This window comes from Coffea arabica, chromosome 2e (genome assembly GCF_036785885.1).
Source record: "Coffea arabica cultivar ET-39 chromosome 2e, Coffea Arabica ET-39 HiFi, whole genome shotgun sequence".
Taxonomy (NCBI): Eukaryota; Viridiplantae; Streptophyta; class Magnoliopsida; order Gentianales; family Rubiaceae; genus Coffea; species Coffea arabica.
The window spans coordinates 19,861,415-19,877,015 of record NC_092313.1 but is presented as its reverse complement, the minus strand read 5'-3'; the positions used below and the strand labels follow the sequence as shown (position 1 = coordinate 19,877,015).

The 15,601-nt window shown below is 36.9% G+C and overlaps 1 protein-coding gene across 1 annotated transcript; it reads left to right on the top strand.

Annotated features, from left to right (window-relative positions):
* The first annotated feature begins 8,690 nt into the window (after positions 1–8,690).
* Positions 8,691–15,118, top strand: LOC113731704 (BRASSINOSTEROID INSENSITIVE 1-associated receptor kinase 1). The gene is made up of 11 exons (XM_027257102.2): positions 8,691–9,048; positions 9,557–9,689; positions 9,814–9,885; positions 10,303–10,446; positions 11,021–11,092; positions 11,313–11,384; positions 11,465–11,538; positions 11,842–11,973; positions 12,105–12,446; positions 13,173–13,567; positions 14,457–15,118. The coding sequence occupies exons 1-11, from the start codon at positions 8,952–8,954 to the stop codon at positions 14,772–14,774; spliced, it is 1,851 nt and encodes a 616-aa protein (XP_027112903.1). The 5' UTR covers positions 8,691–8,951; the 3' UTR covers positions 14,775–15,118.
* Positions 15,119–15,601: the final 483 nt, after the last annotated feature.

Here is a 15,601-nt window from a genome sequence, read left to right as displayed (position 1 = left end):
AGGATTTCTTAATAGCATGATGAGGACTGGATAATGCATTATATATGCATGTAGTCTAAACAATGCGACATGCCGTTTTGTGGGAACTGATTAAAAGAGATTCCAGGAGTCATCGTCATGGACTGTTGGGCATGATTGGCTTGGCTGGTGGTCATGTTGGGCTTCTAGGCTTGCCAGGCACCAGCCACTGATTTAAACTTTTTAACGCATGATTTGGTGAATTTTTGATAGTCATTTTTTGTCAAAAAGCAGTAACAATGTGGAAAAATCTTCTCTTGGTATAACGTCAATTTGAAAATCTATGGAATTTTAGGATGTGGGGTAGATAGGGATTGTTGTACATCAAATGATTCATTATAGAGAATGGAACAGATAATTACTACTCTTGTACTGCATGCAACTCAATCGTTTCTAAGTACGGGGAAGCCAAGGCATCAAACGGCCAGTTATGAAAGAATCTAGCAAGGGAAGTTGCTAGCCAGAAAATGGCAACAATGCTTGAGAAACAGCTTTCAAACAAGGGCTGAAATTGTCCTATGATTCTCAAGCAATGATGCGTTAATTATGTTCCTTTATTGCTATAAAAATTAAAGCAGGCAGATTCTAGCAGAGAAAATGATTTTGCTAAAGTTGAGTGAGGCCAGCAACCGTAGTATGCGGCACATAGATAAATCTAAATTTGACTTTGCTATATGCGAGACATTCTTGTCGCACACAAACAATGGTAATTAACTGGAAAATTCCAGTATATGCAGACATATCTGTATCAATCATGCTACTCACCCAAAAAAAAAAAAAAAAGCCATGCTGTCGAGTTTTCTGGTTTTTAACCCCTATTCCTCGTCAGTTCTTGAATTTGCTCAATGGTCTAATTGCAAGTTGTAGTTGTTCTCTTGCTCGACCGTGAGGTCCCTGGACAAGTAAAAATCCAAAAGCATATATACAATTAAGCAGATCCTACAACGACGGGGACCATTCCGTAATTATCTTCTTGAAAGGATAATACCATATATCTGAATGCTAGGAATCAAAAAAGGTCCCCGGCTACAATTAAAAAGAAAAAAGAAAAAGCTTTCTAGAAGTTCATGATATTCAATGTCTTTTAGAATGTTGCATCAAATCAAAGAAAGGTAGCTAGGAATAGTGATGATTTCCTGCCATTAGATAAAGGCATGTAGACCAAACGAGTCAGTGGATTAGATGCTATTTCTCTGAGTTTCTCGCTTATGTTACCCGCACTTGTCAGTCATCCAGGAAATTTGCAACCTATGGATGCATGTATTTGGGCGTACGTAGCGGTGGTTGGCCAGTCCATCTCATATTTCTTTCAGCATATTCATTTCATCCTTAAAACTCCAGATGCATTGCCCTCAACTGTAGCACTGAACTAACGATGAAGGACCCCTGGAACATCCAACCCCAAAAGCTAACAGCATCGAGCCCTACGTACAGCTGAATGCACGTTCTCAACAAACCTGACAGCTCCATGCAGGCTGATCTTCCCGTTCAGCTAGAGTTGGCTTTGGATGGAAGCCCTAAATTTCATTGCTTTGAAGCAATTTTTGCAGAACCCCAAGTAAAATGGGGAATGGTTTGCTGCCTTTCGTGGACTAGTATGATTTTAACTTGGAATGGAAGATAAAGTTTCTGCCAGTCCCACTCCACACCCCCCACCAGCTGTTGCTGCTTGCTCGTGACCAATAATTTTTGGATCATACATTAATTTTTAGCTTTTTTGTGGGCACAATAGGTTGGTCCCATTTTCAAATGCAATGAGAAGCTGCCATCCAAAATCTGATTTCAGAGAGTTATACTCGATTAATTATCAGTCTTTATTCCAAAAGTTAGGAGAGCATTACACTAATGACTGATTAACTAATAAGGTTGAGCAAACATTGATGGTGTGCACGAAACTTTGAATTGCGTGATGGTAATTTTAGCTGCTAGTCTTTTCAACACTATTAATTGGAGATTTTTTTTTTCTGCACAATGATTATTAATATTGGAGATCAATTCTTTCAAAGTTTGTTTGGCCATAAATGAATTAAATCGTAATCAATTTGGAACTTGAAACCCATAATCGTATCAATCAGAGATCTTCTATCTCAATCATAAAAATTCTGAAGTTTATCCATATTCCTTATAAAAGTAGGTTTAGTCTAAGTAAATTAGAGTCTAAGCAGAGTTCCTATCTTAGTTTCCTCTTATGCCTATAATACCCTCCTCTCTTGTAATTAAATTTATTGCATTCTAATAATACTCAATAATTGTAGGAGTTATGAAAAAAAAGCTATAATCTTAATCGAATATGAATTATGATGACAACGAAAGCAATACAACACTCCACTCTAAATTTGTCCCTCTACATAATCTCTAACTTCTATTTTAATCTAAAATTCTTTGTTAGTCACAGTCCAACATAATTTTAAAATTGTCAAAAATTATTGCTATTGATACCAACACAAGATGCTCTCATGACAAAGAAGTCCTTGTCATTTGTACTATTTGTTAGATTGTGCCAAAAAAAAGTAAAAAAAAAATCTAATTATCTCTACCAACGAAATTTCAACTGTCAAAAATGAATAATGAGACAAAAAAAAAATTATATGTGATGGATAATTTGCAAACAAAAATTCTTTTTTTTTTTTTTTTTTGGAGACGAATCGTAATTGAGGAGGGATCCTCTATTCATCTCCTACCCAGTCCCAATAAATCAATGACTAAACAAATAACTTCCACCAATGTGGTTTCTGGACAAAGAAGTCGCAAATGTTGTTTTCTGGCTTATGATTTAGTGATGCACCGTAACAGGAAAAAACACCGTACAAGGACGAGTACCATGCACGTCAGTGCAAAAATGGCCCCATGTTGTCATATAATTTGATGGAAATTTCAGCACCAGCTTCATCTCAGATGACATTCACACAACTGGACAAGCACACTAGACATCAACAGAAAATGTTACTTGAACTATATAAGACGAATGCACTGGAAAAACCCATATCGTTTGCACCTTACTGTACGAAGGAAAAGATGGGAAAGTAAGATTCTAGAAACTCTACGTCATGTGTTCTGAAAACTTCGCAACCCAAGAATCTGCAAACTTGACCTTCTCCCACGGGTTTACTTAATTTGGACAGCTTAAGAGAAAAAACAAACAATATTGTCTTCTGCAACCCCTTCCCTTCCCAAATGAACCAATTTTTAGCATACATATTTATTGGATGTTATCCAAGCACTGTTCTCTTACAACCCCATCTCCGAACTAGAAGGCAATAATGGCATTCTGCACGAAGGGAGCATAACATATCATTGCATCATTATTATACAGAACGCGCCTTTTTCGAACGGAAATGGGGGGGGCCACACACGATATTATCCACGGAGTGCTAAGACATGAGGATTGAAACCATCAAATAAGTTGTAGGGCTCCCATGTTGATTCCTCGGTTGCATGCAGTTGCACAGTCATAAACAGCAGAGGCCTTTGCCGATGATACATAAACCTTTGTCCCAATAACAGCATACGCCAACTCGCTGAAGAATTTGCTGTGTCTCTCGAGGATAGGAGGGGCCAGTAGAGGAGACCACTGCCTGGTACTGAGGATCATACCGAGTAGGGGGGCCAGCAAGAACATACAAAATGCCTCCAATTTCTACTGCAATGGGACAAGACTTTCCAGAAATCATTTCCTTTTCCGGTGAAGGAGCATCAGAAGATGGAGCAAGAGAGAGGTTGTTTGGGAATTGACCGTGAGGGACACGGAGGAATTGGGGGCTCATATCAGCCCAACTATATTTGCTTAGTACTCCTCCTGAGCATCGGCGGAAGCTGGTTATCGCAGTTGGGACACAATACGGAGTAGTAGGTGTCTTAGAATGTGGCACAGATAATTCCGAGCAGATTTCACATATGCAAGGGACGCTTTTCAGTGACTCGTGTTTTGACCCGTGAAAGAAGAGGGGTAAAAGCATGTCAAGGTGATTGAAATAATTTATACGAAAACCAGTCTGAGACCAATAAGATTCAAGATTTGACGTTCATTAACCGCCATATATGATTGTGGAAGGATGTAAAAGAAGCAATCAACACGTGCTTAAGGAAGGCATTCAAATAATAAGGTGTCAAAGTTCTAGCAAATCAGCTGATTATTACGAAGGAATTTTGTGGGACAATGAACATCAATCAACCATGCACCAGGAACTTCTAAGCTAACTCAGTGACTGCAACCGTAGAGAAACAAGAACTTCTAAGCTAAAAAATTCCCAGGAAACATTGGCATATATCAATCATGCATTGCTGGTAAAAAAAAAATCCCATCAAGGCGCTTGACTCGAAAAAAGAAAATCGATGATGGATAGGAGAGACTTCACGTAGCTTATTCAGGTCTTCAAAACCCGACAGGATTTGGTTTCTTCTTTCCCCAGAGCCTTGTCGGTCCTTTCCCAAAGTCCAGCCTTTTCTGTGTCTATTTTTGGCTACCTTGGCAAATCACTAGTACTAGTATTTTAGAAGTTACTAGTACTTATTTCTAGTCTTTCCGCAATTGGATAGCACGGAGCCCAGATGCACAGGCATGAATTCGGATATTCACGCACTTTCACAACTGTGGGCAACAGCCCTGCCCTGATTGCGATGATGGGCTGCAGGCGCATCGCCATGGCAATGGAATTGTAGGGCGTAAATGACAATAATAATAGCAACGCCAACTGGACTATCCGTTTTAGACCCACTTCCCAAGTCCAAGTCCGTGCACTCCAGGGCCGTTGTATAGTTGTCACGTGCTAAAGTCCGACGACTGGTGGGCTGATTGGCTCGACAAGTCCTACACGTGCAGGAAGGTGTTAGCACAAAGTATTCTTCTTATTGCAATTGGTGGACAGGTCGACATCAACACGTAGCAATCAATTCATTCAATAATAAATTGATTACACTAATGATTTTGTTCAATTATCACTCCAACTTCTCATTGAACATTCTTTTGATCATGTTTACCTCTAAATAGATTAGTATTAAGCCACGCCATCGGTTGCCATAGTCAAATAAATTTTGCCAAATAAGTCCACATCCTTTGTAGAAATATTTAATAATAGCCATAAATTTTTATATTTACATTTTTTTTGGTTTTAAGTAAATGTATGTCATCTGCCCCTGCCCCTGCCCCAATTCAAAATCTAGAATGAAACACACGTGTATTATAGTGTTTAGATTGCTCCTGGAAAGCTATTTTTCTCTAAATTTTTTTTTATTTTTTCATAAACATATTTTTCAATCACCGTTTTACCTTACATACATCAAATCGTTTAAATATATTTTTTTATAAAAATTTCAGAAAATAGCAATCCAAGCTGGTGTTTTAGGATACTTCGCGTTATTAGTTTTGATTAAATTTTGTTTTCGGCTTTAAATACTGGTACTAGATTATCTCAAACAATTGGGCATACGTCACGGCAAATACTTGAATGTGTGGAAATTTTAGCTGTTTCACCCGCTACTGCTGGTCAAGGTTTTCTTTGTATTTTTTCCTTTTAGGAACCAAAGTCAACATTGTAGTGATGTCGCCAATAGAACGCCTATAATTGCTTAGAGTTGCACGTAAATGTGAACCTTTAATCTGGTTATGGCTAAATCCTAGTACCTTTTTCTAATGTCAGACCTGCTACTGAACTAGTCATTTGGCTTTTCTTCAAAAAAAAAAAAAAAAAACTAGTCATTTCCATGGTTGACTAGTCACAGTCAACGATCACTTCTTCTTTTTTATTTAAATTTTTTTTTGTTAACTTAAATGCAACGATCACTTCTTTATCCTCATTTTACGACTTTAACTTTTTGGTTGTACACGAATACATTAAAAAATATTACTTACCAAAATAAAATTATAATTATTCGTTCTATATCGATTTCATTGACTGAGAAAATTTGTTGAATGATTTACCTTCTCACAAGTTTAGAAGGGACAAATGAATTTTCGATACACTTGTCGAATTCGACCTCTTGCAGCAAACAACTACCATGTGGTAGAACTCGTCTGGCATAATTCTGCTTGTCCGACGCTCAGAGCACTAATAGCTAGTTTGGGAGTCGAGGATAGAAAAGAAAAGAAGAGAAATGTTAAGTTATGAGAGAAAAAAAAAAGAAGATATTTTAATACTGTTTGGGAGTTTATGGAAGAAATGAGATGATTTTGTACACATTAGTCAATAAAATTTTCATTTAATAGCTTTTTAAGAACAGAATGGACAATTTAAATTTTTTTTTGAAAAAAAATTTGTAACTCCTCTCAAATAAGTCCAATTCTTTTATTTTTTATTTCACTAAAACTTTCAAACGTCAGAAACACCTAACTTTCTATTCCCTTCTTTTTCTTTTTTTTTTGCTCAAATCTCGTCTCCCAAACTAGCCATAAGACGAAGCTTGATTTGCATATAAAAAAGAAATTAAAAAAAAAAACTCAAATTTGAGGATCCAAGGAGGTTGCTGATTTTGCTAATGGAATACAGGTATGTTAATAATCCAAAGCAAAGTTGTAAACAGACAATCCAACAACCCCAAAGCCTCCAAAACGACATTTGCAAAAATGGCCAGATGCAGTCAAAGAGAAAACTCAACACATCCCTTCAAATAACAAAGCCAAAAGCAGAATAAAAGGAAAACAAAGAAAAAGTAAAACTAACCCCGCTTCATGTCTGCATCAATTGTCTTTTTTTTTATCATTCTTCTGTTCCTTCCTTCCTCATAGACGGCGGGGTGGGGGGGTCCACTCCTCCTCTCGTGCGTGCAACTTTGACCCCCACTTTTACGTAACTACTCTTCCTTCCGTATTTCGGCCGCTCTTACCTGTCCCCGTCCTTGCTCCTCTTCCTCTCAATTTTGTCCATCTTTGTCGTACTTTCTTGCCTCAAACAAAAACCTACAGTATTACTTTGACCCCAAAAAAACAAAAAACCTTAAGTATTAGCCTCTTTATAGCTCTATTTTGCTCTCATTTCGTATAATTATTTAAAGAAATACCTTGCTCTAAACGATATACATCTAATACTATACATGTACGCATACTAAAAGATGGCCCATATTCTAATTCGAATATTTAAGATTTCTCTTATTTATTTATTATATCTATCAACGTATCATATAGTTTTTAACATCCTTTAATGTAGGTGAACTTTTATTTAAATTAAGGGTTTTAATTTGTATACTCTTTTTTTTTTTTTTTCTAAGAGGAAAGGGCGAGATTTCTGAGATAAAGGAGAGGTGGGATTTAAGAATCGGGAGTGGAATAGGGGGTTTAATTATTAGTATTTTTTCTCCTCTCTCTTAATTCGTAAACTCTTTTGTAAATCATGATGACAAACACGTCCAAATTGTTTTGTTCATCTCTTGATAATTGCATCTATGTAACTATTTAGTTTACGAGTACTTACACTTTAGCTACAAATGAAAACTTGCCGATTACATACCCTTAAAGAGGGATTGTCTTCAATTACATACCCTTAAAGAAAGGGATTTTATTTGGTATTATAAAGGGTGTGTAACAGTGCACTCTTCATTAAATTCAAGATAATGTAGTAATGCATTCCTTTAGTTTAGAAATGAGTTATTTACTTCTTTTGACCTAGTTTGGCCTTGCCTTATATATATAGGTTACCGTAAAAAGTAATGAAAGCTAGTCGATATAAATATTTAGATTAAAAAAAGTAAAATATTTTTGGCGAAAATCCATGCAATTAGAGGTGATAAAAATCTTTAGAAATTTAATTATTCTCTGCTACCAAAACTAGGGATGGAAATGAGTTAAACTTAATCGAATGATTCGCGAGCTTATTAAGTTCAAGTTCGAGTTCTAGCAACTTCAACTACTTAACGAGTTGAGTTCGAAATTAATATATGAAGTATGAGAGCTCATCCAGTTTATTCGGGTTCGATCGAGTTTCACACACACACATATATAATTTTTTATTTATTAATATGAAATTTCTACTTTGTTCCCTGTGTAAAATTATATGAAAAAATATATTTATATTTCTTAAACTCGATTAGGCTCGAAACAAATTTGACTGATTTCGATGAGCAAGAATTTGAGTTCGAGTAATGCAAAATAAGATGCACTTCGATATTGAACTCGACTTTCAGGTGCTCGGCGAGCTTGAACTAAAGTTCAAGGTTTAATCCAAGTTTTTTAGCTCAAGTCGAAATTGAATAATGCATTATTCGGAATCGGGTCGATTCTACTATGCCTCCGCTCAAAACCAAAGAAAAGAACGCATATTCAGAAAGAAAATACAAAAAATTGGATACGAAGAGAGATAACAGAATGATGTTGAGTGAAGTAGTAATAATTTAAGCACACATATATTCAAATCATTAAATACAACTGGGGCACTCTTAAGAAAATGTAGAATAGAAACTACACAGCAAGGAAGTCTGAAAACGGAACTTTTGACTAACTCAACTCCATTCCACTCCTCCGCCCTCTGTGCATTCCACTCCTCCCCTTTCATTTTCTCTAATATTTAATTCCATTTTTTTTTTTGGTCCCATTCTTTCCCTTCAAAGCTTCTACTCAACCCAGTTTAAAACTAAATTTAAACATCATTATTAACCTAACAACTTCATTTTGTATTCAGTTACTGGTTTCCTATTGCTCAAAGTTGCTGCTGACTTTTTTTTTTGCTTTTTTTTTTTTTCAATTTTTTAAAAACATTTACTTCCCTCTGTTAATTTCCTTGGTGTTGGATGAGGAGAAAGGGACCAGAATTTTCTTCTTCTCAGCTCAGCAAAAAAGTAGTGCTAATAAAAATCAATTAGAAGCAAAAGCAGCTAGGGTTTTGACTTTGGTTGTCAAGTCTTCTTGGTAGGTGCTTCGTTTGATTAACGGGGCATTTTGATAATATTGGTGGTTTTGCGATGAGAATTTTGAATCTACGCTTTTAGCAAGTGTTGCCGTGAACTTGATGGATCGCTCGGTGGTCTCCGCGATCTCAGCTTCGGCTTTTATCTCCTTTCTTTTGCTCTTTCTCCGATTCTTGCGCGTCTCCGGTAACGCTGAAGGTCTGTTGTCTGTCTTTTTTAGTATTAGTTTTTGTTGTTTAATTATCTTTTCTGGGTTTACTTACTAGCATCCATGAATGATGGAGCTGGTGACAGCGACTGCTAGTTGACTTAAATTGTAATTTGGTTTTGGCTAGGATAATTAATTTTTTTAGTGGATTTTTTTGTGAATTGAGTTAAGAAACTTGTTTGGACTGCGTGGATTGGTCTTTAGCATCAGAATTCATTTGCATATGTATTGGTGGATAGTTGTTGATTATGAAGTAGTGCCACGGGATGAATTTAGCATGATATATTGTTGTCGATACATGAAAGTTTTAATTTTTTTGGGTATATGTGGCACTTATCGTCCTTTTTTTAAAAGAAAAAAAAATTGGAATCGACTAGTTGGGCTATTCTCTAGTTATATTGTTGCGTTATCCAGAAATGAAGATATGTTAAGAGTTAGCATTAGCTAGTTGATGTGTGAAAATTGGTAATTGTTATCTGAATCTTTTATGCAAGACAGGTGATGCATTGAATGCGCTGAAGACCAATTTAGCTGATCCTAATAATGTTCTGCAAAGTTGGGATCCAACCCTCGTCAATCCCTGCACTTGGTTTCACGTCACCTGTAACAGTGATAACAGTGTTACCAGGGTGTAAGCTCCTTATGCCTTGTATAGAAATGGGGCTGTACAATGTACTGTGTAATTGTGGTTTACATTTTACTCTGGAGTTTGGAGAATTGATGGAATGTGTATTTGTATTGCTTCTTCCTCTCAGTGATCTGGGAAATGCAAATTTGTCTGGCCAACTTGTTCCACAGCTCGGTCTGCTCCCAAATCTGCAGTACTTGTAAGTCAACTCTTTTGGATCAGAATTCTTTGCATGGAGTACTTTCAAGACCTTCTGTTGGAAGTTCACTGCATAGTACTATTAAACTTTGATATGCTTGAACTTGTCAAACATCTTGATATGGTTGAGTTACTGAAAAGTTAGGCTCCATGAAGAGCAAAGAGGCAGATTATGTATATCTCTGCATTTCTCTTCCTGTAAAGATTTGTGCTTAGCCATGGCTTGCAATTTTTATTGATGATTAATCATGGATACCTGGCAAGTTTCCATTGGATTATAGGCTTTAGCCATGCTCTAGATGTGATAGGTTTGTTCTTTTTTATTTCTTGCTATAACTTATCCTTCTTGTCGGTGTTTCTTATGATCAATGCTTGCTAATATCTTTTTGGGTTTTTTTGTTTGTTTCTTTCTGGGCAGGGAACTCTATAGTAACAACATTAGTGGAAGAATTCCCAATGAGCTGGGGAACTTGACAAACTTAGTGAGCTTGGATCTTTACTTAAACAGCTTGAATGGTCCCATACCAGACACGTTGGGAAAACTTCAGAAATTACGTTTCCTGTATGAGTTGCTCTTATCGTTTTCTTTAATTTCTTCTCGAACTATATTTAAGTCTCGTGCTGTGGTATGATGTTGGATTCATGTAGTTCATAGAAGTTCCAGGTTGGACTCTTTTGTTTTTTGTTTGTATTGTGGTACAAATAGTTACTTATGCTGAGCAACCGGGTAATGGGCGAGGGAGAGAAAGGGATATATGTAGTTTCCATTTAATCCACATTTGAAACACTTAAAATACATAGTAGACAAAGTCTGCTCTATAGACTAAAAAATGCCATAATAACACGTACCAAAATCCTAATAGAGTTCTCTATTTTGGAACTGTCAAGACCTGTGTGATGCAAAATGCACCAGAATTGTTTTCCATTTTTATATTTTTGTATGATATGGAAAATTTCATCACATCCTGTAGCTGTGAATTAGCTATTTGATGTATAAATTGTGTATTTAGGCAAGTATACTCTGACGAAACGCTTTGACTGTCTAAGACAGTTCAACTGTGAACCAATAATGATTTTCTTATGTTATTGTTGTAACTGAATTAATGCTGATTTTATTTGTCTTGTGCGCTGAACAGGCGTCTAAATAATAATACCTTGACTGGACACATTCCTATGACCCTAACCACTGTCCAGACACTTCAAGTCCTGTAAGTTGGAAAATTGATGCCTTATTTTTCTTCAGTTTTCTTTTGCTAAGTGTGAATTGTAATCCTTGCTGTGTTTTGCTTTTACTCTTTATTCAACTTCTCTTTTGAGTTGGTATACTGTAGTATTACCTGACTAATATTATTACTTCTTATTGTAATAAATAGTACTAATACTGGGTTTAGTTTTCTCCTCTCACATTGATTGCACTGTAAAATGCAGAGATCTGTCGAATAACCAGTTGACAGGCCAAATTCCTGTCAATGGATCCTTTTCACTTTTTACTCCTATCAGGTTCTTTCTCGAGTTCATATGTTTGGACTTTGGTTACCGATTGAGGTATTTTGCTGACTACTTCTGTTCATGTTTTGCAGTTTTCAAAACAATCATTTGGATCCTCTCCCTGTCTCTCCACCACCTCCAATTTCACCAACTCCATCAGCTCGAGGTCTTTTCTTGCTTATTTGCTTGTCATCATTAGATTTCTACTGCTCTTCATGATTTCCTTCCTACTTTCCCTGCTACTTTTTTCCAATAATCACACTTGATATTAGTTTGTCTTGAAAGAGTAGGAATTAAAACTGCTACAAACATTCCACCCTCAGTGTTAACATGTTTTGTTGCATGATCTTATAGTTTAGATAAATTTGGTCATTTGCATGTTTTCCTGAAGAGAGTAGTATATTTGATGAGTGATTTTATTGGTTTTCAAGTCGCTTATGTATTGAATACCTGTCAATTGGCTTTCCAGGCACCAATAGTGCTACTGGCGCCATTGCTGGAGGAGTTGCTGCAGGTGCTGCTCTTCTTTTTGCTGCACCTGCAATTTTACTTGCTTGGTGGCGCAGAAGGAAACCACAAGATCATTTTTTTGATGTTCCTGGTTAGTGTATCTAGAGCCTGACTTAGACCAATCATCATAGTGTTCCATTTAGTGCTCACTCACCGCAGAGATCCTCAGTAATTTGGTTTCCCATTTGTTCAATGGTTCTCATTTGATTGACTTCTGTGCAGCTGAGGAGGACCCAGAAGTTCATCTAGGGCAGTTGAAACGATTTTCTCTACGTGAATTGCAAGTTGCCAGTGATAGTTTCAGCAACAAAAATATTCTTGGTAGAGGTGGTTTTGGTAAGGTTTACAAAGGCCGATTAGCTGATGGATCTCTAGTGGCAGTTAAAAGACTGAAAGAGGAGCGCACTCAAGGTGGAGAGTTGCAGTTTCAAACAGAAGTGGAGATGATCAGTATGGCTGTCCATCGAAATCTACTTCGTCTACGTGGCTTTTGCATGACACCAACAGAACGGTTGCTTGTTTATCCTTACATGGTGAATGGCAGTGTTGCATCATGTTTAAGAGGTAAAGGCCATTAAATTGTTCATGGGGTTTAGCCAGTAATAACGGTCAAAATTTTAAGTTCTCTTTCTTCATTAAGTTCATAGATGTTTATATATACCATGATACTGTTTGGTATGATTTACTTTAAGAAGATAGTCATCATTCATTGGTCAAGTATTATAGTTAGATGTTTGCCTCAACATGGAGACTCACTGCATTCGGTGTCTGCCCCAGCGAGGGCACATTGTGCCTGCCTTTGGGTGTTTTGGGCAAGTCGTTGCATTGATAGCTGCTAACAGGTACTTTATTGCCATGGGTGTTTGACCCACCATGGGCATGTTGCTGCCTCTGATGTTTGCTTTGCCCAACATATGAATGTTGCTGCCTAGGTGCCATAGGATGCATATCGGGATATTTAAGTGCCTGATGGGTGCAACATTTTTCTAAGACAGCCGCAGATGTTTGCCATGGCAAGACCATTGTAGTTAATAGTTTTTGGTCAAAAAGCAGAATACATCTTTTATTAATAAAGATTTAAATGGATTTCTTTTAAACACTTAAAATTGTTTTACCCTTTTTTGGAAAGAAGTGGGTTGCGGGGGTTGTGGGGAAGCATACCTAAGGAGTTGAAATTTCACTTACATTGATACCAACTCTCAAACATCTTTAGCATCTTATTTTTAGAGCTTTAACTACTATTATAGGGATTGTTCTCGGTTGTACTTAAGCTATTGATAATTCTTGTAGAGCGCGCTGAAACTCAACCCCCTCTTGATTGGCCAATAAGGAAGCGTATTTCATTGGGATCTGCCAGGGGACTTGCTTATTTGCATGATCATTGTGATCCCAAGATTATTCACCGGGATGTAAAAGCTGCAAATATATTGTTAGATGAGGAGTTTGAAGCCGTTGTTGGAGACTTTGGGTTGGCTAAGCTCATGGACTATAAGGACACCCATGTCACCACTGCTGTACGTGGTACAATTGGTCATATTGCCCCAGAATACCTTTCCACTGGCAAGTCTTCAGAGAAGACTGATGTTTTTGGGTATGGTGTCATGCTTCTTGAGCTCATCACTGGGCAGAGAGCTTTTGATCTTGCACGTCTCGCCAATGATGATGATGTCATGTTGCTTGATTGGGTAAGTTTATATTGCTCTGTCATGTTTTCCTTTTAACTCTTTAGTTTACTTTGTATTTCTCACTTAATCTTGAGAATTTTAGGAATCATTTTATATTTCATGAATGTTGAACCTAGACCTGAAAGAATGACACTTATTTGTTGCAGTGTAACTCGGAATGAAAATTTTTTTGTGATCATGTCTCTAGGGTATTATGACTAATTTTGATTTGAACGGAAGTAGGATGTAAGCGAGTTGGGCTTGTTTACCAAAATGGTAACATGTTTTAAGGGCAAGACTTCGCAAAAATGCTGTAGATTTTTTCTGAAATGGTATTCTCTGTGATAGTAGAGGATGGTGAATTTACTCAAGCTTCCACTCTTCCAGAAGCTTGGCTGGTCTCCTATTACATGATTCATTTGCATGGGAGTTTGGAATTTCTCATTTGTCATGATTATCAAGTCTTATTGAGTTCTGGCTGGTTACCAAGCATCTGACTGCTTAGTTCTTTTACTGTGCACATCTTGTTTTCCTCAGAAAAGATCCAGAGAAGAAAATGTGTGTGTGTTTTTTTTAATCCTTGAATGGATCAAATCATAAATTGTAAAATCTCTGTACCTTCCCTCCTCTCTCTCTCTTTTTGACAAACACACAGTACACACAAATAACAAGAGCAATGTGATAGAACTGAGAAGTAGCAATTTGCCTTTTACCTGAAAGTATGGTTTCATGACTGAATGCTAATTGTTATCAACATTACTTTTCTGACATTTCTGGCCCCATATAATCAATTCCTCCCGATCATTTTAGCTATTGTGATGGTCCTAACTAAATCACCATTTGTAGTTACCTCTACAGTACTTGTGTATTTGTACATCCAGGGTTTGATTTTTCTGAAATGTTCTTTCAGGTTAAAGGACTTCTGAGGGAGAAAAAATTGGAAACACTAGTGGATGCAGATCTTCAGGGTAACTATGTCGAAGACGAGGTGGAACAACTAATTCAGGTAGCTCTGCTCTGCACACAGAGTTCCCCTACAGAGCGTCCCAAAATGTCAGAAGTTGTCAGAATGCTTGAAGGTGATGGTTTGGCTGAGAGATGGGAAGAGTGGCAGAAGGAGGAGATGTTCCGACAGGATTTCAACCATACACACCATCCAAATACTGATTGGATCATTGCTGATTCCACATCAAACCTCCGACCAGATGAACTGTCTGGGCCTAGATGAAATCAAGACATTTATGCCTTGTGTGCTACGACTCCATAGGAGTTTAATTTGTATTTGAGAAAAGATATAGTCTGTTCTCTTTGTGCATATCTTTTTCTGCCCCCCATAATTTTTGCTATTTTCTATATTTAACTTTTTCCGGTGTCAAATTTGTATCATGTAATAGGAATTTTTGACGACAGTAACATTGTCTATAGGTTGCCAGCTGACGTTACGGTGTTTTGGTGCAAGTGAACACATGCCAGGTATCTCTATGAGAGCACCAATTGTACTTTACTTTTTACATTGGATAGTGGTGGAGCTTGTCAATTAAATAAACACCTTACAAAAATCGCAGTTTCGAATTTTCTGCTCGTGTAAACATCTCGTTTCGTTCGTTTTGAGGATGTTCCTAAAAGTGGTCCTTGCTCTTTTACAGATGAAAAAAAAAAAAAAAAAAACCCTCTTCTAACAAGCTGAAGCTTCAAGCATTAGGTTTAATCGTATAATCTAGAACTAAACTAACACACTGTATACGAGGTTGCAGTCTGGAAATCAAGAAGCCTCTTTAAGCAATTGGTGAATATAGATTAAAACCCATAAAGTCAATTTCACCTGCAAAGATTCTGATTTTATGCATGTCCAGGTGTTTTTTTCCTTTCTTTTTTCTGAACTTCCCTTTGAAGATGTAAACTGGCATTTAATGAAGTAGGAAGCCTACCGTAAATCAAACACATTGAGAAAAGAGACGCTTTTTTTTTTTTTTTTTTTAAATTTTTCTTGGGGTGGAAGATAAAAATCCTTTTCTTCTGAGCACTACCAATAAAGCTGGTAAACGAAACAAGTCG